At 44.6% G+C, this 26405-nt stretch overlaps 1 protein-coding gene across 1 annotated transcript; it reads left to right on the forward strand.

Moving 5' to 3' along the window:
- Positions 1–256: 256 nt before the first annotated feature.
- Positions 257–24321, forward strand: LOC120038568 (attractin-like; the record flags this gene model as incomplete). Its single annotated transcript, XM_038984261.1, has 8 exons — positions 257–411; positions 2535–2619; positions 3669–3892; positions 11490–11605; positions 11790–11928; positions 17899–18089; positions 22834–23053; positions 24136–24321. Coding segments are annotated over 8 exons (1316 nt in total), but the record flags the coding sequence as incomplete, so codon positions are not given.
- Positions 24322–26405: the final 2084 nt, after the last annotated feature.

Genomic DNA, 26405 nt, shown 5'->3' on the forward strand with positions numbered 1-26405 from the left:
GCTCGGGGATTTGATCCAGCAACCTTTTTGGTTACTGGCCCAACGCTCTAACCACCAGGCTACCAGCCGCCCATAAGTGTGTCCTATTCCCTATATAGTGCACTAGGTTTGTCCAGGGCCCATAGAGAATAGGGGGTCCTATTCCCTATATAGTGCACTAGGTTTGTCCAGGGCCCATAGACAATAGGGGGCCATTTCGGGGACACATTGTATCTGTTCTCCTGCTGATGTTCTCAATGGTTCTGTGTGTTTCCAGGACGGTTCTAAAGGACAGCGGGTTCTTCCGGTACCTCCACACGGCGGTCATCGTTAGCGGAACCATGCTGGTGTTTGGAGGGAACACGCACAACGACACGTCCATGAGCCACGGAGCCAAGTGCTTCTCCTCGGACTTCATGGCCTATGACCTGGGTACGTGACAACCTGTTATAACCACTCATAAATCTTTCATTACAAGATGAGCGTGCCCCAGACATACAACCAGGGGACGTGACAGCCTCATAAAGCAATAATGTATAACCACTTACAAACATAACACAGACTTAATGGCCTACATCCTGGGCAGTGACAGATCATCTGGCCATTTATAGCCATTAATAACCTCTCAAAAACACCACATGTCATTCTAAAGTTTGTTAGTTCATTAAAACAACAGCAGAGACTGATCTCTTGTCCTGAAATCAAATAAAAAAAGATTGGACCTAGACTTGGTACCCCTTGCCCTGCGGTAGCAAAAAATAACAGTCTAGGACTTGGGTGACTGGAGTCTTTAGACATTTTCTGGTCATTTTTTCTGACACCGCCTGGTATCGAGGTCCTGGATGTCAGGAAGCTTGGTACCAGTGGTGTACTGGGCTGTACGCACTACCCTCTGTAGCGCCTTGCGGTCTGATGCCGAGCAGTTGCCATACCAGGCGGTGATGCTCTAGATGGTGCAGCTGTAGAACTTTTTGAGGATCTGAGGACCCATGCCAAATCTTTTCCATCTCCTGAGGGGGAATATGCATTGTTGAGCCCTCTTTAAGACTGTCTTGGTGTGTTTGGACCATGATAGTTTGTTGGTAATGTGGACACCAAGGATCTTGATGTTCTCGACCTGCTCCACTGCAGCCCCGTCGATGAGAATGGGGGCGTGCTCAGTGCTCCTTTTTCCTGTAGTCCATGATCATATCCTTTTGTCTTGATCACGTTTGGGGAGAGGTTGGCCAGGTCTCTGACCTCTTTCCTATAGGCTGTCTCGTCGTTGTCGGTGATCAGGCCTACCCCCGTTGTCGTCGGCAAACTTAATGATGGTGTTGGAGTTGTGCCTGGCCGTGCAGTCGTGGGTGAACAGGGAGTACAGGAGAGGACTAAGCACGCACCCCTGAGGGTGTCGAGGATCGGCGTGGCAGATGTGTTGTTACCTACCCTTACCACCTGGGGGCAGCCCATCAGAAAGTCCAGGATCCAGTTGCAGAGGGAGGTGTTCAGTCCCAGGGACTTTAGCTTAGTGATGAGCTTTGAGGGCACTATGGTGTTGAACGCTGAGCTGTAGTCAATGAACAGCATTCTCACGTAGGTGTTCCTTTTGTCCAGGTTTAAAAGTCTTACTCACATCGGCTACGGAGAGCGTGATTACACAGTCGTCCGGAACAGCTGGTGCTCTCATGCATGCTTCAGTGTTGCTCTAGCCACCATTCACAGTGACAGTATAGTCTGCCAGTCAGAGAATACCTGAACATCTGCAGGGGACATTGGTGGGCTGGTGGCAGCTAGACCGGGCCATTGATGGCAGCCAGACGGGGCCAGTGATGGCACACAGTCTAACCCTCACACTGTCTAACCCTCACACTGTCTAACCCTCACACTGTCTAACCCTCACACTGTCTAACCCTCACACTGTCTAACCCTCACTCAGTCTAACCCTAACCCAGTCTAACCCTAACCCAGTCTAACCCTAACCCAGTCTAACCCTAACCCAGTCTAACCCTAACCCAGTCTAACCCTAACACAGTCTAACCCAGTCTAATCCTAACACGGTCTAACCCTAACCCAGTCTAACCCTAACACAGTCTAACACAGTCTAACACATCCTAACCCTGACACATCCTAACCCTAACACAGTCTAACCCTAACCCAGTCTAACCCTAACCCAGTCTAACCCTAACACAGTCTAACCCAGTCTAACCCTAACACAGTCTAACCCTAACACAGTCTAACCCAGTCTAACCCTAACCCAGTCTAACCCTAACCCAGTCTAACCCTAACACAGTCTAACCCTAACACAGTCTAACCCTAACCCAGTCTAACCCTAACCCAGTCTAACCCTAACCCAGTCTAACCCTAACCCAGTCTAACCCAGTCTAACCCTAACCCAGTCTAACCCAGTCTAACCCTAACCCAGTCTAACCCTAACCCAGTCTAACCCAGTCTAACCCTAACCCAGTCTAACCCAGTCTAACCCAGTCTAACTGTAACACATTGCTGGTCAGATCATGTAACAACAAACGGATGTAGAAACTTGTCAATGTAAACATGTCTCTCTCTCTAAACAGCATGTGATGAGTGGTCAGTGCTGTCCAGACCAGACCTCCACCATGATGTCAACCGGTTCGGACACACGGCCGTCTACAGTGACAGGTACAGGTCTGCTTCAGGGTCCCTAGCCCAGTAATGGACTATTGGAGCCCAACATTAGACCTTATTGTCCAAGGACCTGACATGTTCTGTTTAGAGGCGAAGTGGCTCTGGAAGCCAAAACAGCCAAATACTCCATCTAAACGTGAATCGAATCTGAATTACGGTACGGTTGTAGAAACATATCACATCAAAATACAGGAGGGGGGGAAGCTTAGGGAACTGTGTCTAGGGAACTGTGTCTAGGGAACTGTGTCTAGGGAACTGTGTCTAGGGAACTGTGTCTAGGGAACTGTGTCTAGGGAACTGTGTCTAGGGAACTGTGTCTAGGGAACTGTGTCTAGGGAACTGTGTCTCGGGAACTCTGTCTAGGGAACTGGGTCTAGGGAACTGGGTCTAGGGAACTGTGTCTAGGGAACTGTGTCTAGGGAACTGTGTCTAGGGAACTGTGTCTAGGGAACTGTGTCTAGGGAACTGTGTCTAGGGAACTGTGTCTAGGGAACTGTGTCTAGGGAGCTCTGTCTAGGGAGCTCTGTCTAGGGAGCTCTGTCTAGGGAACTGGGTCTAGGGAACTGGGTCTAGGGAACTGTGTCTAGGGAACTGTGTCTAGGGAACTGTGTCTAGGGAACTGTGTCTAGGGAACTGTGTCTAGGGAACTGTGTCTAGGGAACTGTGTCTAGGGAACTGTGTCTAGGGAACTGTGTCTAGGGAACTGTGTCTAGGGAACTGTGTCTAGGGAACTGTGTCTAGGGAACTGTGTCTAGGGAACTCTGTCTAGGGAACTCTGTCTAGGGAACTCTGTCTAGGGAACTCTGTCTAGGGAACTGTGTCTAGGGAACTGTGTCTAGGGAACTGTGTCTAGGGAACTGTGTCTAGGGAACTGTGTCTAGGGAACTGTGTCTAGGGAACTGTGTCTAGGGAGCTGTGTCTAGGGAGCTGTGTCTAGGGAGCTGTGTCTAGGGAGCTGTGTCTAGGGAATAAGCTTACTGTACTTTCTTTCATGTGTCTTATCTTTCTTTCCACCTCCCCCACTCCCTCCCTCCCTCCCACAGTGTGATGTATGTGTTTGGGGGGTTCAACAGTCTGTTGTTGAGTGATGTCCTGATCTACACGCCAGCCAGCTGCTCCAGCGCCCCCAGCGCTGCCGCCTGTATAGCGGCCTGGCCGGGGGTTCACTGCGTTTGGAATGCTAACCTGGGGTCCTGCCTGCCCTGGGACTCGAACCCTGGATCCCTGGAGGAGCAGACCACCATGGCCTCTTGTGGAACCAGAACATGTAGGTGACCTGTCTATCTAACAACTGGACTAGTTCCACATATGTGACCAACCGGCTCGATTCTGTCTTATGTATCAACATGTGAAATGGTGTTTCATACATAGGATAAAAGCAGAGAGTCAGAGCTACAGAATGGTATATCATACACTGCAGGTGAGGAACAATGGGAAAGTCATTCTGCTTTGAAAGCTGATAAACTTGTAAACTCGCTTTTGAGAAAATGTCCCTTGAATGTTTTGGTACTACTACTGTAGAGCTCTTCTTTGTCTCCACCCATTCAGCATTATTTATACTGTCTTAAGCTTTAGCCCCACCCATCTCTTTAAGGATTCAACGATGAGGCCATGTACTAAACAACCAAAGATGTCAAGACTTAAGGCTGGTTTATGTGTGTTCGTAAATTTAATCTGGAGTGCCAGGGTGTGGTCAGAGCGTTTGGCTCTCGGCGAACACACTGGACGCTCTGGTTGAGGAGTAGGGTTGATCAGAGAACACACTGGACACTCTGGCTGAGGTGTAGGGTTGATCAGAGAGCACACTGGACACTCTGGCTGAGGAGTAGGGTTGATCAGAGAGCACACTGGACACTCTGGCTGAGGAGTAGGGTTGATCAGAGAGCACACTGGACACTCTGGTTGAGGAGTAGGGTTGATCTGAGAGCACACTGGACACTCTGGTTGAGGAGTAGGGTTGATCTGAGAACACACTGGACACTCTGGTTGAGGAGTAGGGTTGATCAGAGAGCACACTGGACACTCTGGTTGAGGAGTAGGGTTGATCAGAGCGCACACTGGACCCTCTGGTTGAGGAGTAGGGTTGATCTGAGAACACACTGGACCCTCTGGTTGAGGAGTAGGGTTGATCAGAGAGCACACTGGACGCTCTGGTTGAGGAGTAGGGTTGATCAGAGAGCACACTGGACACTCTGGCTGAGGAGTAGGGTTGATCAGAGAGCACACTGGACCCTCTGGTTGAGGAGTAGGGTTGATCAGAGAGCACACTGGACACTCTGGCCGAGGAGTAGGGTTGATCAGAGCGCACACTGGACCCTCTGGCTGAGGAGTAGGGTTGATCTGAGAACACACTGGACACTCTGGCTGAGGTGTAGGGTTGATCAGAGAGCACACTGGACACTCTGGTTGAGGAGTAGGGTTGATCTGAGAGCACACTGGACCCTCTGGCTGAGGAGTAGGGTTGATCAAAGAGCACACTGGACACTCTGGCCGAGGAGTAGGGTTGATCAGAGAGCACACTGGACACTCTGGTTGAGGAGTAGGGTTGATCTGAGAGCACACTGGACACTCTGGCTGAGGAGTAGGGTTGATCAGAGAGCACACTGGACACTCTGGCTGAGGAGTAGGGTTGATCAGAGAGCACACTGGACACTCTGGCTGAGGAGTAGGGTTGATCTGAGAGCACACTGGACACTCTGGCTGAGGAGTAGGGTTGATCTGAGAGCACACTGGACACTCTGGCTGAGGAGTAGGGTTGATCAGAGAGCACACTGGACACTCTGGCTGAGGAGTAGGGTTGATCAGAGAGCACACTGGACACTGGTTGAGGAGTAGGGTTGATCAGAGAGCACACTGGACACTGGTTGAGGAGTAGGGTTGATCTGAGAGCACACTGGACACTCTGGTTGAGGAGTAGGGTTGATCAGAGAGCACACTGGACACTCTGGCTGAGGAGTAGGGTTGATCAGAGAGCACACTGGACCCTCTGGTTGAGGAGTAGGGTTGATCAGAGAGCACACTGGACACTCTGGTTGAGGAGTAGGGTTGATCTGAGAGCACACTGGACACTCTGGTTGAGGAGTAGGGTTGATCAGAGAGCACACTGGACACTCTGGCTGAGGAGTAGGGTTGATCAGAGAGCACACTGGACACTCTGGCTGAGGAGTAGGGTTGATCAGAGAGCACACTGGACACTGGTTGAGGAGGAGGGTTGATCTGAGAGCACACTGGACACTCTGGTTGAGGAGTAGGGTTGATCTGAGAGCACACTGGACACTCTGGCTGAGGAGGAGGGTTGATCTGAGAGCACACTGGACACTCTGGTTGAGGAGTAGGGTTGATCAGAGAGCACACTGGACACTCTGGTTGATGAGGAGGGTTGATCTGAGAACACACTGGACACTCTGGTTGAGGAGTAGGGTTGATCAGAGAGCACACTGGACACTCTGGTTGAGGAGTAGGGTTGATCTGAGAGCACACTGGACACTCTGGCTGAGGAGTAGGGTTGATCAGAGAGCACACTGGACACTCTGGCTGAGGAGTAGGGTTGATCTGAGAGCACACTGGACACTCTGGTTGAGGAGTAGGGTTGATCAGAGAGCACACTGGACACTCTGGTTGAGGAGTAGGGTTGATCTGAGGGCACACTGGACACTGGCTGAGGAGTAGGGTTGATCAGAGAGCACACTGGACACTCTGGTTGAGGAGTAGGGTTGATCTGAGAGCACACTGGACACTCTGGTTGAGGAGTAGGGTTGATCTGAGAGCACACTGGACACTCTGGTTGAGGAGTAGGGTTGATCAGAGAGCACACTGGACACTCTGGCTGAGGAGTAGGGTTGATCAGAGAGCACACTGGACACTCTGGCTGAGGAGTAGGGTTGATCTGAGAGCACACTGGACACTCTGGTTGAGGAGTAGGGTTGATCAGAGAGCACACTGGACACTCTGGTTGAGGAGTAGGGTTGATCAGAGAGCACACTGGACACTCTGGTTGAGGAGTAGGGTTGATCTGAGAGCACACTGGACACTCTGGTTGAGGAGTAGGTTTGATCAGAGAGCACACTGGACACTCTGGCTGAGGAGTAGGGTTGATCTGAGAGCACACTGGACACTGTTTGAGGAGTAGGGTTGATCAGAGAACACACTGGACACTCTGGTTGAGGAGTAGGGTTGATCAGAGAACACACTGGACACTCTGGTTGAGGAGTAGGGTTGATCTGAGAGCACACTGGACACTCTGGCTGAGGAGTAGGGTTGATCTGAGAGCACACTGGACACTCTGGTTGAGGAGTAGGGTTGATCAGAGAGCACACTGGACACTGGTTGAGGAGTAGGGTTGATCAGAGAGCACACTGGACACTGGTTGAGGAGTAGGGTTGATCAGAGAGCACACTGGACACTCTGGTTGAGGAGTAGGGTTGATCAGAGAGCACACTGGACACTCTGGTTGAGGAGTAGGGTTGATCAGAGAACACACTGGACACTGGTTGAGGAGTAGGGTTGATCAGAGAGCACACTGGACACTCTGGTTGAGGAGTAGGGTTGATCTGAGAGCACACTGGACACTCTGGCTGAGGAGTAGGGTTGATCAGAGAGCACACTGGACACTCTGGCTGAGGAGTAGGGTTGATCAGAGAGCACACTGGACACTCTGGCTGAGGAGGAGGGTTGATCAGAGAGCACACTGGACACTCTGGCTGAGGAGTAGGGTTGATCAGAGAGCACACTGGACACTGGTTGAGGAGTAGGGTTGATCAGAGAGGACACTGGACACTGGCTGAGGAGTAGGGTTGATCTGAGAGCACACTGGACACTGGCTGAGGAGTAGGGTTGATCTGAGAGCACACTGGACACTCTGGTTGAGGAGTTGGGTTGATCAGAGAACACACTGGACACTGGTTGAGGAGTAGGGTTGATCAGAGAGCACACTGGACACTCTGGCTGAGGAGTAGGGTTGATCTGAGAGCACACTGGACACTGGTTGAGGAGTAGGGTTGATCAGAGAGCACACTGGACACTGGCTGAGGAGTAGGGTTGATCAGAGAGCACACTGGACACTGGTTGAGGAGTAGGGTTGATCAGAGAGCACACTGGACACTGGTTGAGGAGTAGGGTTGATCAGAGAACACACTGGACACCGGTTGAGGAGTAGGGTTGATCAGAGAACACACTGGACACTCTGGTTGAGGAGTAGGGTTGATCAGAGAGCACACTGGACACTGGTTGAGGAGTAGGGTTGATCAGAGAACACACTGGACACTGGTTGAGGAGTAGGGTTGATCAGAGAACACACTGGACACTCTGGTTGAGGAGTAGGGTTGATCAGAGAGCACACTGGACACTGGTTGAGGAGTAGGGTTGATCAGAGAACACACTGGACACTCTGGTTGAGGAGTAGGGTTGATCAGAGAGCACACTGGACACTGGTTGAGGAGTAGGGTTGATCAGAGCGTTCTGCCCTAACAGCAGCAGTCAAGCACCCAAGCTAACTGGCTAACGTTGGCTAGCTGCTAGCTACTTCCAGACACAAATGAGAGAACAGCTCACTCTGACCATATTACTCTCCCTAGCAGAGCTGGTTAGGCTGTTTTCATGTTATCCAGAGCGTTGGTGACTGCAACTGTGCTGCTGGCAACAATTTAATTACGCCTTTTTTGTCAACTTCTACTGACACTGGCCGTATTCAACGGGTGTTGAGCGTTGTTAAATCTGTCAGTTATTCTGCTCTCTGGCACACTCAGACGAGAGTGCTCTGAAATCAGAGTAGATGGCCAGAGAGAATATACCAGCTACGTCTATCGACAGTTGTCGCAGTGACATCATGAACATTCTATTGAAATGGTTACTTGCATAGTGGAGTCTTTTGTTTAGACATGTAGCTAGCTAGCTAAACAATGAACCATAATCCCAACTCGTAAGGGTACTACACTGTATGAATCTGCAGTTAGCTAACCAACCAGGTTCAATGTTAGCTAACTAACATTAGGCTATAACTAGCAATACAAATAGCTCTGGGATACAAATAATATTATGCACCAATTTGTAAGTCGCTCTGGATAAGAGCGTCTGCTAAATGACTTAAATGTAAATGTAAATGTACTACACAGATCAAACACGTAACGTTAGCTAGCTAGCCAGCCAGCTAACGTTAGCTTGCTAGTTAGCTGGGCGGCAGGTAGCCTAGTGGTTAGAGCGATGGGCCAGTAACCGAAAGGTTGCTGGATCGAATCCCCGAGCTGACAAGGTAAAAATCTGTCGTTCTGCCCCTGAGCAAGGCTCTTTCCCCAGGCGCCGAAGACGTGGATGTCGTTTATGGCAGTCCCCCGCACCTCTTTGATTCAGAGGGGTTGGGTTAAACGTGGAAGACAAATTTAATTTGAAGGCATTCAGTTGTACAACTGACTAGGAACCCCCCTTTCTCTAACGGTCCACTTTAACTTAAAATTAAAATGACTTTCTGACAAAATTAGAAACTTGTAATATCTGAAAATGTAGCTCGATAGACTCTATTACCCTGGGACATGGTTGGACACTTCTCCGTCTCTGTCACGGGTTGCCATTGGACACGGGTCACGGGTTGCCATGGTTGCCTTGAGTTTGAAGATGTTATCCGGACCCGCGTTCTCTTTTCGTCTCCGTCTGCATATTTGCAATCAAATGCCAGAATTGTCTCCATCTGCTTAGCTATCATACTCTTATTCCGCTGATTTCAAAACTCGGTCCTCCAGAAAGTGGAGAGCAACACTTATTCAGTTCTACTACGTGATATCTTTATAAAAAGCCGTGTTAGACAGGATTACCTACACATACTGACCAGCTCCTATTATAGACAGGACTGTGCAGAACTCATGTCTTGGCATGTCCAGCCCACTCATTATCTCAGCCAATCATAGCTAGCTGGAAAGTTGCTAACTTTTTCAATGGCTAAACCACCTTGGCTCATAATTTGACAATTGTATTCGTATTAACAGATGGCATACAATTTTTGTTATTAAGGCACATGAAAGTTCACATGTTCCAGAAGGCATTTCTGCCAAACAACACATTTTGATTAAAAAATCAAGTTTCGGTTCAAATGGCGCTCCTGTGAAGTAGGGACTCGCGACAGATGCCTGGTTTCACATATTTCACGCAATGACCATAGGAGTTGGCAAGATACACAACCAGATCTGGGACCAGGCTAGAACCAACATCTACCACATCTGGGACCAGGCTAGAACCAACTTCAACCAGATCTGGGACCAGGCTAGAACCAACATCTACCAGATCTGGGACCAGGCTAGAACCAACATCTACCAGATCTGGGACCAGGCTAGAACCAACTTCAACCAGATCTGGGACCAGGCTAGAACCAACTTCAACCAGATCTGGGACCAGGCTAGAACCAACATCTACCAGATCTGGGACCAGGCTAGAACCAACTTCAACCAGATCTGGGACCAGGCTAGAACCAACTTCAACCAGATCTGGGACCAGGCTAGAACCAACTTCAACCAGATCTGGGACCAGGCTAGAACCAACTTCAACCAGATCTGGGACCAGGCTAGAACCAACTTCAACCAGATCTGGGACCAGGCTAGAACCAACTTCAACCAGATCTGGGACCAGGCTAGAACCAACTTCAACCAGATCTGGGACCAGGCTAGAACCAACTTCAACCAGATCTGGGACCAGGCTAGAACCAACTTCAACCAGATCTGGGACCAGGCTAGAACCAACTTCAACCAGATCTGGGACCAGGCTAGAACCAACTTCAACCAGATCTGGGACCAGGCTAGAACCAACTTCAACCAGATCTGGGACCAGGCTAGAACCAACTTCAACCAGATCTGGGACCAGGCTAGAACCAACATCAACCAGATCTGGGACCAGGCTAGAACCAACTTCAACCAGATCTGGGACCAGGCTAGAACCAACTTCAACCAGATCTGGGACCAGGCTAGAACCAACATCAACCAGATCTGGGACCAGGCTAGAACCAACTTCAACCAGATCTGGGACCAGGCTAGAACCAACTTCAAACAGATCTGGGACCAGGCTAGAACCAACTTCAACCAGATCTGGGACCAGGCTAGAACCAACTTCAACCAGATCTGGGACCAGGCTAGAACCAACTTCAACCAGATCTGGGACCAGGCTAGAACCAACTTCAACCAGATCTGGGACCAGGCTAGAACCAACTTCAACCAGATCTGGGACCAGGCTAGAACCAACTTCAACCAGATCTGGGACCAGGCTAGAACCAACTTCAACCAGATCTGGGACCAGGCTAGAACCAACTTCAACCAGATCTGGGACCAGGCTAGAACCAACATCAACCTCTTTTTATCTACTGTTCCTCAAGCAAGATTTTTACCCTTTGTGTGTACTTTACTGTATTTATACATGGGATATCGCGTTTCAACAGTAAAAGTAAGAAATTGACTGGATAACCTTATTGTGGATGTTGATAACGATCGTTGTGACCAGTACAGCTGTACAGCCAATACTACTACTATACTAGTACTGTACTAATACTGTATAAATCATGCATGAATACTAATACTGCACGAATCATGTATGAATACTATACTAATACTGTACGAATCATGTATTAATACTGTACGAATCATGCATGAATACTAATACTTTATTAATACTATACTAATATTGTAAGAATCATGTATTAATACTTTACTAATACAGTACGAATTATGTATGACTACCAATACTATACTAATACTGTATGAATACTGTACGCATACTAATACTATACTAATACTGTATGAATACTGTACACATACTAATACTGTACGGATACTGTACGTGTTCTGTAACTATACTACTACTGTACTAAATATGACTCTCTGGTTGTATTGTAGATGTTGACAACGATCGTTGTGACCAGTACACGGACTGCTACAGCTGTACATCCAATACTAACGGCTGCCAGTGGTGTGCTGTTCAGTGTGTCTCCGTGAGCTCCAACTGTACGGCCGTCACGGTAAGAATGGCCAATGGGCTGCACTCATTATCATTACATTATAGGATTTTACACAATGTCTCTTTGTTGCAGAATTCCAGTAAATACCCAGGGTTTTCAGAAGATTCCTGGAATCAGGAGGGAGTAAGCAGGAAGTACTTGTTTATGTTAATATGTATGACATGTCTTCCTACCCCAGGGGGCCATAGTGGAGTATGGTGTCTGCCCCAAAGACAACCCATCATATGTCTGCAACAAGAAGACCAGCTGTAAGAGCTGTGGGGTGGACCAGAACTGCCAGTGGGAACCTCGAAACCAGGAGTGTATCGCTCTACCAGGTGAGAACCCCAAAAAACACAAGTGTATATGCTTACCTGGTAACCTAGAAAGCAACTGGTAAGAACCCAGAAACCAGAAGTACAGCTCTCTACCTGGTAAGAAACCAGAAGTGTAGCTCTCTACCTGGTAAGAAACCAGAAGTGTAGCTCTCTACCTGGTAAGAAACCAGAAGTGTAGCTCTCTACCTGGTAAGAAACCAGAAGTGTAGCTCTCTACCTGGTAAGAAACCAGAAGTGTAGCTCCCTACCTGGTAAGAAACCAGAAGTGTAGCTCTCTACCTGGTAAGAAACCAGAAGTGTAGCTCTCTACCTGGTAAGAAACCAGAAGTGTAGCTCTCTACCTGGTAAGAAACCAGAAGTGTAGCTCCCTACCTGGTAAGAAACCAGAAGTATAGCTCCCTACCTGGTAAGAAACCAGAAGTGTAGCTCTCTACCTGGTAAGAAACCAGAAGTGTAGCTCTCTACCTGGTAAGAAACCAGAAGTGTAGCTCTCTACCTGGTAAGAAACCAGAAGTGTAGCTCTCTACCTGGTAAGAAACCAGAAGTGTAGCTCCCTACCTGGTAAGAAACCAGAAGTGTAGCTCTCTACCTGGTAAGAAACCAGAAGTGTAGCTCTCTACCTGGTAAGAAACCAGAAGTGTAGCTCTCTACCTGGTAAGAAACCAGAAGTGTAGCTCTCTACCTGGTAAGAAACCAGAAGTGTAGCTCCCTACCTGGTAAGAAACCAGAAGTGTAGCTCTCTACCTGGTAAGAAACCTGGTAAGAAACCAGAAGTGTAGCTCTCTACCTGGTAAGAAACCAGAAGTGTAGCTCTCTACCTGGTAAGAAACCAGAAGTGTAGCTCTCTACCTGGTAAGAAACCAGAAGTGTAGCTCTCTACCTGGTAAGAAACCAGAAGTGTAGCTCTCTACCTGGTAAGAAACCAGAAGTGTAGCTCTCTACCTGGTAAGAAACCAGAAGTGTAGCTCCCTACCTGGTAAGAAACCAGAAGTGTAGCTCTCTACCTGGTAAGAAACCAGAAGTGTAGCTCTCTACCTGGTAAGAAACCAGAAGTGTAGCTCTCTACCTGGTAAGAAACCAGAAGTGTAGCTCTCTACCTGGTAAGAAACCAGAAGTGTAGCTCTCTACCTGGTAAGAAACCAGAAGTGTAGCTCCCTACCTGGTAAGAAACCAGAAGTGTAGCTCTCTACCTGGTAAGAAACCAGAAGTGTAGCTCCCTACCTGGTAAGAAACCAGAAGTGTAGCTCTCTACCTGGTAAGAAACCAGAAGTGTAGCTCTCTACCTGGTAAGAAACCAGAAGTGTAGCTCCCTACCTGGTAAGAAACCAGAAGTGTAGCTCTCTACCTGGTAATGCAACACCTTTCCTGTATACTACTGTACATCTCTCCTCAAAGCTGTACTGGTTTGCTAGGGTTCAACAGTATACTGTGCATTGCAGGGATGTGGTTCTTCCTAATGAATTAATCAGGAATTCCTGCTTTTCTTAATGTATCCTCCATTTACAGACAGAGCCTTCAGAAAGTATTCACACTCCTTGACTTTTTTCAAAATGTTGTTGTGTTGCTGTTTTGTGTCACTGATCTACACACTACCCCATAATGCCAAAGTGGAATTTAAATTGTTTTATTTTATTTTTTTAAATGAATAAAACATGAAAAGCTGAAAGATCCTGACTCGATAAGTATTTATTCCCCTTTGTTATGGCAAGCATAAATAAGTTTAGGAGTAAAAATGTGCTTAACAAATCACGTAATAAGTTGCATGGACTCACTGTGTGTTTAATAATATAGATACTTTTCCCCCCTTTTGTACTTTTCCCCCCTTTTCCGTGATATCCATTTGGTAGTTATCAAATCAAATGCTATAGGTCACATACACATGGTTAGCAGATGTTATTGGTCACATGGTTAGCAGGTGTTATTGGTCACATGGTTAGCAGATGTTATTGGTCACATACACATGGTTAGCAGATGTTATTGGTCACATGGTTAGCAGATGTTATTGGTCACATGGTTAGCAGATGTTATTGGTCACATGGTTAGCAGATGTTGTTGGTCACATACACATGGTTAGCAGATGTTATTGGTCACATGGTTAGCAGATGTTATTGTCACATGGTTAGCAGATGTTATTGTCACATGGTTAGCAGATGTTATTGGTCACATGGTTAGCAGATGTTATTGGTCACATGGTTAGCAGATGTTATTGGTCACATGGTTAGCAGATGTTATTGGTCACATGGTTAGCAGATGTTATTGGTCACATGGTTAGCAGATGTTATTGGTCACATGGTTAGCAGATGTTATTGGTCACATGGTTAGCAGATGTTATTGGTCACATGGTTAGCAGATGTTATTGGTCACATGGTTAGCAGATGTTATTGGTCACATGGTTAGCAGATGTTATTGGTCACATGTTAGCAGATGTTATGTCCCATGGTTAGCAGATGTTATTGGTCACATGGTTAGCAGATGTTATTGGTCACATACACATGGTTAGCAGATGTTATTGGTCACATGGTTAGCAGATGTTATTGGTCACATACACATGGTTAGCAGATGTTATTGGTCACATGGTTAGCAGATGTTATTGGTCACATGATTAGCAGATGTTATTGGTCACATGGTTAGCAGATGTTATTGGTCACATACACATGGTTAGCAGATGTTATTGGTCACATGGTTAGCAGATGTTATAGGTCACATGGTTAGCAGATGTTATAGGTCACATGGTTAGCAGATGTTATTGGTCACATACACATGGTTAGCAGATGTTATTGGTCACATGGTTAGCAGATGTTATTGTCACATGGTTAGCAGATGTTATTGGTCACATGGTTAGCAGATGTTATTGGTCACATGGTTAGCAGATGTTATTGGTCACATGGTTAGCAGATGTTATTGGTCACATGGTTAGCAGATGTTATTGGTCACATGGTTAGCAGATGTTATTGGTCACATGGTTAGCAGATGTTATTGGTCACATGGTTAGCAGATGTTATTGGTCACATGGTTAGCAGATGTTATTGGTCACATGGTTAGCAGATGTTATTGGTCACATGGTTAGCAGATGTTATTGGTCACATGGTTAGCAGATGTTATTGGTCCCATGGTTAGCAGATGTTATTGGTCACATGGTTAGCAGATGTTATTGGTCATATGGTTAGCAGATGTTATTGGTGTCACGAACCGGCTCAAAGCCCGTAACAAAAGGGAGACAACGTGGAGAGAAGGAGTAACAAAAATATATTTATTAAATAAAATAACCTAATTTCAATTAACAATGGTGTGTGTAATCAGTAATCAGTAGTGTAAGTGAATGGTTTGGCATGCTTGAATGTGATAATGCGGTGTGTTGAAAGGTGCTAAAGCAAACAACAAAAAAGTCACAAAAAACCACAACAAAATCTATCAAGGTGTCTGCTTGGAGAGAGTCCCCCCCATGAATGGGGAAGTGGTGTCTTTATCCTGGAAGACACCGGGCCCAGGTGTTTCCCATGTATCTGATGACCCTCCCAACTCCGCCCACCGACATCCTAATAAGGAAACAAGAACAAAGAGAGAATACGGCAGACAGAGTGGGAGGGTCGTCACATTGGTCACATGGTTAGCAGATGTTATTGGTCACATGGTTAGCAGATGTTATTGGTCACATACACATGGTTAGCAGATGTTATTGGTCACATACACATGGTTAGCAGATGTTATTGGTCACATACACATGGTTAGCAGATGTTATTGGTCACATGGTTAGCAGATGTTATTGGTCACATACACATGGTTAGCAGATGTTATTGGTCACATGGTTAGCAGATGTTATAGGTCACATGGTTAGCAGATGTTATAGGTCACATGGTTAGCAGATGTTATAGGTCACATGGTTAGCAGATGTTATTGGTCACATGGTTAGCAGATGTTATTGGTCACATACACATGGTTAGCAGATGTTATTGGTCACATACACATGGTTAGCAGATGTTATTGTGTTATTGGTCACATACACATGGTTAGCAGATGTTATTGGTCACATACACATGGTTAGCAGATGTTATTGGTCACATACACATGGTTAGCAGATGTTATTGGTCACATACACATGGTTAGCAGATGTTATTGGTCACATACACATGGTTAGCAGATGTTATTGGTCACATACACATGGTTAGCAGATGTTATTGGTCACATACACATGGTTAGCAGATGTTATTGGTCACATACACATGGTTAGCAGATGTTATTGGTCACATACACATGGTTAGCAGATGTTATTGGTCACATACACATGGTTAGCAGATGTTAATGGTCACATACACATGGTTAGCAGATGTTATTGGTCACATGGTTAGCAGATGTTATTGGTCACATGGTTAGCAGATGTTATTGGTCACATGGTTAGCAGATGTTATTGGTCACATGGTTAGCAGATGTTATTGGTCACATGGTTAGCAGATGTTATTGGTCACATGGTTAGCAGATGTTATTGGTCACATGGTTAGCAGATGTTATTGGTCACATACACATGGTTAGCAGATGTTAATGGTCACATACACATGGTTAGCAGATGTTAATGTGAGTGTAGCGAAATGCTTGTGCTTCTAGTTCCGATAGTGCAGTAATATCTAACAAGTAATCTAACAATTCCCCAACAACTACCTAATGTCCTGATCAGTTGGTGTTACAGTCTTGTCCAATCGCTAGGGCTGTTGTGGTGACCGTATTACCGCCACACCGGCGGTCACGAGTTAGAAGGCAGTCATATTCCACGTGACCGTTTAGTCACGGTAATTAGGCTTCTCCAAGCGCTGATGCTGCTGATGGTCATTAATAGCCTACCAAACTTGTTAACTGCCTGGTACTCAGCACTCTATTGTCCCTCTAATCACTCTGACGTCAATACAAATGTAATTGAATAATCTAATCAAACACTTCATGAGAGCCCATGAGTTGATGTTACACAACATTTCTATTGGCTATGCAATTGCACAAGAAAACAGAGTGATGGCCTCTATTAAAAAGAGGAGGATCCCATCAGCTTTCTATAGGCTAGGCCTAGTATATTTATTTTAAACTGTCCTAATATTAAGCATTAAGCACAGGCAAAATCTTAGAGGAAAACCTGGTTGTCTGCTTTCCAACAGACACTGGAAGAAGAAAATCAATGGCAAGACTTGAAAATGTCGGTCTAGCAATGATCAACATTCAACCTGACAGAGCTTGAAACATTTTGAAAAGAATAATGGGCAAATATTGTAAAATCCAGGTGTGGAAAGCTCTTAGAGACTTACCCAGAAAGACTCACAGCTGTAATCGCCACCAAAGGGGATTTTACAAAGTATTTACTCAGGGGTGTGAATACTGATGTAATTTGGATATTTTGGTATTTCGAAAATTCAATAAATGTGCAAACATTTCTAAAAACATGTTTTCACTTTGTCATTATGGGGTATTCTGTGTAGATGGGTGAGCTTTTGTATTTATTTAATCCCTTTTTGAATTCAATCTGTAACAACAAAATGTGGAATAAGTCAAGGGGTATGAATACTTTCTGAAGGCACTGTACCATAGAAAAGGACTGATCAACAAAAAAAATCTGCAGATTTGTATGTTGCTCTGATAAATTGGTGTTAGATGTTTTAAAGGGATACTTTGGGATGTTGGCTATGAGGGCTAGTAGTTCCCCATAGTCATGCTAGTAGATACCCATAGACTTCCAGTCATTGCGCTAACGCTAGTTAGCATTGGCTCGCAAAACTACTTGTAACTTCCTTCATACTGGACACGGTGTCCATGAGACACATGGTGTCCATGAGACACATGGTGTCCATGAGTTCATCTGACTCTGGGGAAGTTGATAAAGGGCCTCATTGATCCCCAAGGTATCTTTTTAACGGTCTTCTTGCAGAGAACATTTCTTTCTATAGACATCTATCTCTCTTTATAATATATCATAATGTATCTTTCTCCCTCCAGAGAATATTTGTGGCGAGAGTTGGCACCTGGTGGGTAACTCGTGTCTGAAGTTCATCACAGCAAAGGACTCGTACGACAACGCCAAGCTGACCTGTCGGGGTCACAGCGCCGTCCTGGCCTCGTTGACCAATCAGAAGAAGGTGGACTTCGTCCTTAAAGAGCTGCAGATCATGAACGTTCTGGTGAGCAAGGTCACTATAGTTACAATATATTACAACATATATAGAAAGGTTACTATAGTTACAATATATTACAACATATATAGAAAGGTCACTATAGTTACAATATATTACAACATATATTAAAAGGTTACTATTGTGGCAATATATTACAACATATATAGAAAGGTCACTATAGTTACAATATATTACAACATATATAGAAAGGTCACTATAGTTTCAATATATTACAACGTATATAGAAAGGTCACTATAGTTACAATATATTACAACATATATTAAAAGGTTACTATAGTTACAATATATTACAACATATATTAAAAGGTTACTATTGTGGCAATATATTACAACATATATAGAAAGGTCACTATAGTTACAATATATTACAACATATATAGAAAGGTCACTATAGTTACAATATATTACAACATATATAGAACGATTACTATAGTGGCAATATATTACAACATATATAGAAAGGTCACTATAGTGGCAATATATTACAACATATATAGAAAGGTCACTATAGTGGCAATATATTACAACATATATAGAAAGGTTACTATAGTTACAATATATTACAACATATATAGAAAGGTCACTATAGTTACAATATATTACAACATATATAGAAAGGTTACTATAGTTACAATATATTACAACATACACTGCTCAAAAAAATAAAGGGAACACTTAAACAACACAATGTAACTCCAAGTCAATCACACTTCTGTGAAATCAAACTGTCCACTTAGGAAGCAACACTGATTGACAATACATTTCACATGCTGTTGTGCAAATGGAATAGACAAAAGGTGGAAATTATAGGCAATTAGCAAGACACCCCCAAAAAAGGAGTGATTCTGCAGGTGGTGACCACAGACCACTTCTCAGTTCCTATGCTTCCTGGCTGATGTTTTGGTCACTTTTGAATGCTGGCGGTGCTCTCACTCTAGTGGTAGCATGAGACGGAGTCTACAACCCACACAAGTGGCTCAGGTAGTGCAGTTCATCCAGGATGGCACATCAATGCGAGCTGTGGCAAAAAGGTTTGCTGTGTCTGTCAGCGTAGTGTCCAGAGCATGGAGGCGCTACCAGGAGACAGGCCAGTACATCAGGAGATGTGGAGGAGGCCGTAGGAGGGCAACAACCCAGCAGCAGGACCGCTACCTCCGCCTTTGTGCAAGGAGGTGCACTGCCAGAGCCCTGCAAAATGACCTCCAGCAGGCCACAAATGTGCATGTGTCAGCATATGGTCTCACAAGGGGTCTGAGGATCTCATCTCGGTACCTATTGGCAGTCAGGCTACCTCTGGCGAGCACATGGAGGGCTGTGCGGCCCCACAAAGAAATGCCACCCCACACCATGACTGACCCATCGCCAAACCGGTCATGCTGGAGGATGTTGCAGGCAGCAGAACGTTCTCCACGGCGTCTCCAGACTCTGTCACGTCTGTCACATGTGCTCATGTGCTCAGTGTGAACCTGCTTTCATCTGTGAAGAGCACAGGGCGCCAGTGGCGAATTTGCCACTCTTGGTGTTCTCTGGCAAATGCCAAACGTCCTGCACGGTGTTGGGCTGTAAGCACAACCCCCACCTGTGGACGTCGGGCCCTCATACCACCCTCATGGAGTCTGTTTCTGACCGTTTGAGCAGACACATGCACATTTGTGGCCTGCTGGAGGTCATTTTGCAGGGCGCTGGCAGTGCACCTCCTTGCACAAAGGCGGAGGTAGCGGTCCTGCTGCTGGGTTGTTGCCCTCCTACGGCCTCCTCCACGTCTCCTGATGTACTGGCCTGTCTCCTGGTAGCGCCTCCATGCTCTGGACACTACGCTGACAGACACAGCAAACCTTTTTGCCACAGCTCGCATTGATGTGCCATCCTGGATGAACTGCACTACCTGAGCCACTTGTGTGGGTTGTAGACTCCGTCTCATGCTACCACTAGAGTGAGAGCACCGCCAGCATTCAAAAGTGACCAAAACATCAGCCAGGAAGCATAGGAACTGAGAAGTGGTCTGTGGTCACCACCTGCAGAATCACTCCTTTTTTGGGGGTGTCTTGCTAATTGCCTATAATTTCCACCTTTTGTCTATTCCATTTGCACAACAGCATGTGAAATTTATTGTCAATCAGTGTTGCTTCCTAAGTGGACAGTTTGATTTCACAGAAGTGTGATTGACTTGGAGTTACATTGTGTTGTTTAAGTGTTCCCTTTATTTTTTGAGCAGTGTATATAGAAAGGTCACTATAGTTACAATATATTACAACATATATAGAAAGGTCACTATAGTTACAATATATTACAACATATATAGAAAGGTCACTATAGTTACAATATATTACAACATATATTAAAAGGTTACTATAGTTACAATATATTACAACATATATTAAAAGGTTACTATTGTGGCAATATATTACAACATATATAGAAAGGTCACTATAGTTACAATATATTACAACATATATAGAAAGGTCACTATAGTTACAATATATTACAACATATATAGAAAGGTTACTATAGTTACAATATATTACAACATATATAGAAAGGTCACTATAGTTACAATATATTACAACATATTTTAAAAGGTTACTATTGTGGCAATATATTACAACATATATAGAAAGGTCACTATAGTTACAATATATTACAACATATATAGAAAGGTCACTATAGTTACAATATATTACAACGTATATAGAAAGGTCACTATAGTTACAATATATTACAACATATATAGAAAGGTCACTATAGTTACAATATATTACAACATATATAGAAAGGTCACTATAGTTACAATATATTACAACGTATATAGAAAGGTCACTATAGTTACAATATATTACAACATATATAGAAAGGTTACTATAGTTACAATATATTACAACATATATAGAAAGGTCACTATAGTTACAATATATTACAACATATATTAAAAGGTTACTATTGTGGCAATATATTACAACATATATAGAAAGGTCACTATAGTTACAATATATTACAACATATATAGAAAGGTCACTATTGTGGCAATATATTACAACATATATAGAAAGGTCACTATAGTTACAATATATTACAACATATATAGAAAGGTTACTATAGTTACAATATATTACAACATATATAGAAAGGTCACTATAGTTACAATATATTACAACATATATTAAAAGGTTATTATTGTGGCAATATATTACAACATATATAGAAAGGTCACTATAGTTACAATATATTACAACGTATATAGAAAGGTCACTATAGTTACAATATATTACAACATATATTAAAAGGTTACTATAGTTACAATATATTACAACATATATTAAAAGGTTACTATTGTGGCAATATATTACAACATATATAGAAAGGTCACTATAGTTACAATATATTACAACATATATAGAAAGGTCACTATAGTTACAATATATTACAACATATATAGAAAGGTCACTATAGTGGCAATATATTACAACATATATAGAAAGGTCACTATAGTGGCAATATATTACAACATATATAGAAAGGTCACTATAGTTACAATATATTACAACATATATAGAAAGGTCACTATAGTTACAATATATTACAACATATATAGAAAGGTCACTATAGTTACAATATATTACAACATATATAGAAAGGTTACTATAGTTACAATATATTACAACATATATAGAAAGGTCACTATAGTGGCAATATATTACAACATATATTAAAAGGTTACTATTGTGGCAATATATTACAACATATATAGAAAGGTCACTATCGTTACAATATATTACAACATACATTGCATTCAGAAAGTATTTATACCCCTTGACTTTATCCAGATTTTGTTACGTTACAGCCTTAATCTAAAATGGATTAAAAGAAAAAAATCCTCATCAATCTACACACAATACCCCATAATGACATCACAATACCCCATAATGACATCACAATACCCCATAATGACATCACAATACCCCATAATGACATCACAATACACCATAATGACATCACAATACCCCATAATGACATCACAATACCCCATAATGAAATCAGGTTATTAGCACCTTTGGCAGCAATTACAGCCTCAAGTCTTCTTGGGTATGATGCTACAAGCTTGGCCCTCCTGTGTTTTGGGGAGTTTCTCCCATTCTTCTCTGCAGATCCTCTCAAGCTCTGTCAGGTTAGATCGGGAGTGTCGCTGCACAGCTATTTTCAAGTCTCTCCAGAGATGTTCGATCGGATTCAAGTTCAGGCTCTGGCTGAGCCACTCAAGGACATTCAGAGAATTGTCCCGAAGCCACTTCTCCGTTGTCTTGGCTGTGTGCTTAGGGTCATTGTCCTGTTGGAAGGTGAACCTTCACCCCAGTCTGAGGTCCTGAGCGCTCTGGAGCAGGTTTCCATCAAGGATCTCTCTGTACTTTGCTCCATTCATCTTTCCCTCGATCCTGACTAGTCTCCCAGTCCCTGCCGCTGAAAAACATCCCCACAGCATGATGCTGCCACCACCATGCTTCACCGTAGTGATGGTGCCAGGTTTCCTCCAGACGTGACGCTTGGCATTCATGCCAAAGAGTTCAATCTTGGTTTCATTCATTCCACCATGTCGAATGAAAATAATTCAGCATTTATGCAATTGTACCGGCATTCCGACTTTTTTCATGCATCAGATAATTCATTCACTTGAAATGGTTGGATGGAATCTTAGTTTGTGTCTATAACTGTCTAATATTAGTCATGTTTCTGATTGTCTTTTCAGTACAAGGCCTTGGTGACACCGTGGGTGGGGCTGAGGAAGATCAACGTCTCCTATTGGTGCTGGGAAGACATGTCACCCTTCACTAACACCTCCCTCCAGTGGTTGCCGGGGGAACCCAGCGACGCAGGTTTCTGTGGTTACCTAGCAGAACCGGCATCCAGCGGCCTTAAGGCCCAGACCTGCATCAACCCTGTTAACGGGAGTTTGTGTGAACGGGCAGGTTAGATTCACACACATGTGCATACATACACATACACACACACACACACACGCATATACACACACACACACACACACATACACACACACTGGTTTATGTGAAACATTTTGTAAAAATGGGGACGTTAGTGAAAATAGCTAAATGGACACACTCTCCAAGTCAATGTTTTGCATATCTGCATAATTCCCAGTAGATAATTTGTAAATAGGTTATTGATATCCAATACATTATTCATCGTTGTCTCCCAATCCCCTTCCATTCTCTCTGAGTGGATCCATTACATTATTCATCGTTGTCTCCCAATCCCCTTCCATTCTCTGAGTGGATCCATTACATTATTCATTGTTGTCTCCCAATCCCCTTCCATTCTCTCTGAGTGGATACAATACATTATTCATCGTTGTCTCCCAATCCCCTTCCATTCTCTCTGAGTGTGGATCCATTACATTATTCATTGTTGTCTCCCAATCCCCTTCCATTCTCTCTGAGTGGATCCAATACATTATTCATTGTTGTCTCCCAATCCCCTTCCATTCTCTCTGAGTGGATCCAATACATTATTCATCGTTGTCTCCCAATCCCCTTCCATTCTCTCTGAGTGGATCCAATACATTATTCATCGTTGTCTCCCAATCCCCTTCCATTCTCTGAGTGGATCCATTACATTATTCATTGTTGTCTCCCAATCCCCTTCCATTCTCTCTGAGTGGATCCAATACATTATTCATCGTTGTCTCCCAATCCCCTTCCATTCTCTCTGAGTGTGGATCTAATACATTATTCATCGTTGTCTCCCAATCCCCTTCCATTCTCTCTGAGTGGATACAATACATTATTCATCGTTGTCTCCCAATCCCCTTCCATTCTCTCTGAGTGGATCTAATACATTATTCATCGTTGTCTCCCAATCCCCTTCCATTCTCTCTGAGTGTGGATCCAATACATTATTCATCGTTGTCTCCCAATCCCCTTCCATTCTCTCTGAGTGGATCCATTACATTATTCATCGTTGTCTCCCAATCCCCTTCCATTCTCTCTGAGTGTGGATACATTACATATATGCTTCCTTCCTGTCTCATCAGCCAATCACAGTGCCAAGCAGTGTCGGACGGCGTGCGCCATGCGGGCTACGTGTGCTGAGTGTACCAGCAGCAGCTCTGAGTGTATGTGGTGCAGCAACATGAAGCAGTGTGTGGACTCTAATGCTTACGTAGCCTCCTTCCCCTTCGGACAGTGTATGGAGTGGTACACTATGAACAGCTGTCCACGTAAGACCTCTCTCTCTGTCTCTCTCTCTGTCTCTGTTCTCTCTGTCTCTCTGTCTGATGGAGTGGTACACTATGAACAGCTGTCCACGTAAGACCTCTCTCTCTGTCTCTCTGTCTCTCTGTCTGATGGAGTGGTACACTATGAACAGCTGTCCACGTAAGACCTCTCTCTGTCTCTGTTCTCTCTGTCTCTCTCTCTGTCTCTCTGTCTGATGGAGTGGTACACTATGAACAGCTGTCCACGTAAGACCTCTCTCTGTCTCTGTTCTCTCTGTCTCTGTTCTCTCTGTCTCGCTGTTCTCTCTCTCTGTCTCTCTCTGTCTCTCTCTCTGTCTGTCTCTCTCTCTGTTCTCTCTCTTTGTCTCTCTGTTCTCTCTTTGTCTCTCTGTTCTCTCTCTATGTCTCTCTGTCTCTGTCTCTCTCTGTGTCTTGCTCAGAATACAACAGGTGTGGACATTACCTTGAAATGCTTACTTACAAGCCCTAGCCAACAATGCTGTTTAAAAAAATAACTAAAAATAAATAAAAGTAACAAATAATTAAAGAGTAGCAGTAAAATAACAATAGTAAAGCTATATACAGGGGGGGTACCAGTACAGAGTCAATGTGGAGGCTATATACAGGGGGTACCGATACAGAGTCAATGTGGAGGCTATATACAGGGTATTACGGTACAGAGTCAATGTGGAGGCTATATACAGGGGGTACCGGTACAGAGTCAATGTGGAGGCTATATACAGGGTGTTACGGTACAGAGTCAATGTGGAGGCTATATACAGGGGGTACCGGTACAGAGTCAATGTGGAGGCTATATACAGGGGGTACCGGTACAGAGTCAATGTGGAGGCTATATACAGGGGGTTCTGGTACTGAGTCAATGTGGAGGCTATATACAGGGGGTACCGGTACAGAGTCAATGTGGAGGCTATATACAGGGGGTACCGGTACAGAGTCAATGTGGAGGCTATATACAGGGGGTACCGGTACAGAGTCAATGTGGAGGCTATATACAGGGGGTACCGGTACAGAGTCAATGTGGAGGCTATATACAGGGGGTACCGGTACAGAGTCAATGTGGAGGCTATATACAGGGTGTACCGATACAGAGTCAATGTGGAGGCTATATACAGGGGGTACCGGTACAGAGTTAATGTGGAGGCTATATACAGGGGGTACCGGTACAGAGTCAATGTGGAGGCTATATACAGGGTGTACCGATACAGAGTCAATGTGGAGGCTATATACAGGGTGTTACGGTACAGAGTCAATGTGGAGACTATATACAGGGGGTACCAGTACAGAGTCAGTGTGGAGGCTATATACAGGGGGTACCGGTACAGAGTCAATGTGGAGGCTATACACAGGGGGTACCGGTACAGAGTCAATGTGGAGGCTATATACAGGGGGTACCGGTACAGAGTCAATGTGGAGTTTATATACAGGGGGTACCGTACAGAGTCAATGTGGAGGCTATATACAGGGGGTACCGGTACAGAGTCAATGTGGAGGCTATATACAGGGTATTACGGTACAGAGTCAATGTGGAGGCTATATACAGGGTGTTACGGTACAGAGTCAATGTGGAGGCTATATACAGGGGGTACCGGTACAGAGTCAATGTGGAGGCTATATACAGGGGGTACCGGTACAGAGTCAATGTGGAGACTATATACAGGGGGGTACCGGTACAGAGTCAATGTGGAGGCTATATACAGGGTGTTACAGTACAGAGTCAATGTGGAGGCTATATACAGGGGGTACCGGTACAGAGTCAATGTGGAGGCTATATACAGGGTGTTATGATACAGAGTCAATGTGGAGGCTATATACAGGGGTACCGGTACAGAGTCAATGTGGAGGCTATATACAGGGGGTACCGGTACAGAGTCAATGTGGAGGCTATATACAGGGGGTACCGGTACAGAGTCAATGTGGAGGCTATATACAGGGGGTACCGGTACAGAGTCAATGTGGAGGCTATATACAGGGGGTACCGGTACAGAGTCAATGTGGAGGCAATATACAGGGTGTTACGGTACAGAGTCAATGTGGAGGCTATATACAGGGGTACAGGTACAGAGTCA

This window comes from Salvelinus namaycush, unplaced genomic scaffold (assembly GCF_016432855.1).
Source record: "Salvelinus namaycush isolate Seneca unplaced genomic scaffold, SaNama_1.0 Scaffold2249, whole genome shotgun sequence".
Lineage (NCBI taxonomy): Eukaryota > Metazoa > Chordata > Actinopteri > Salmoniformes > Salmonidae > Salvelinus > Salvelinus namaycush.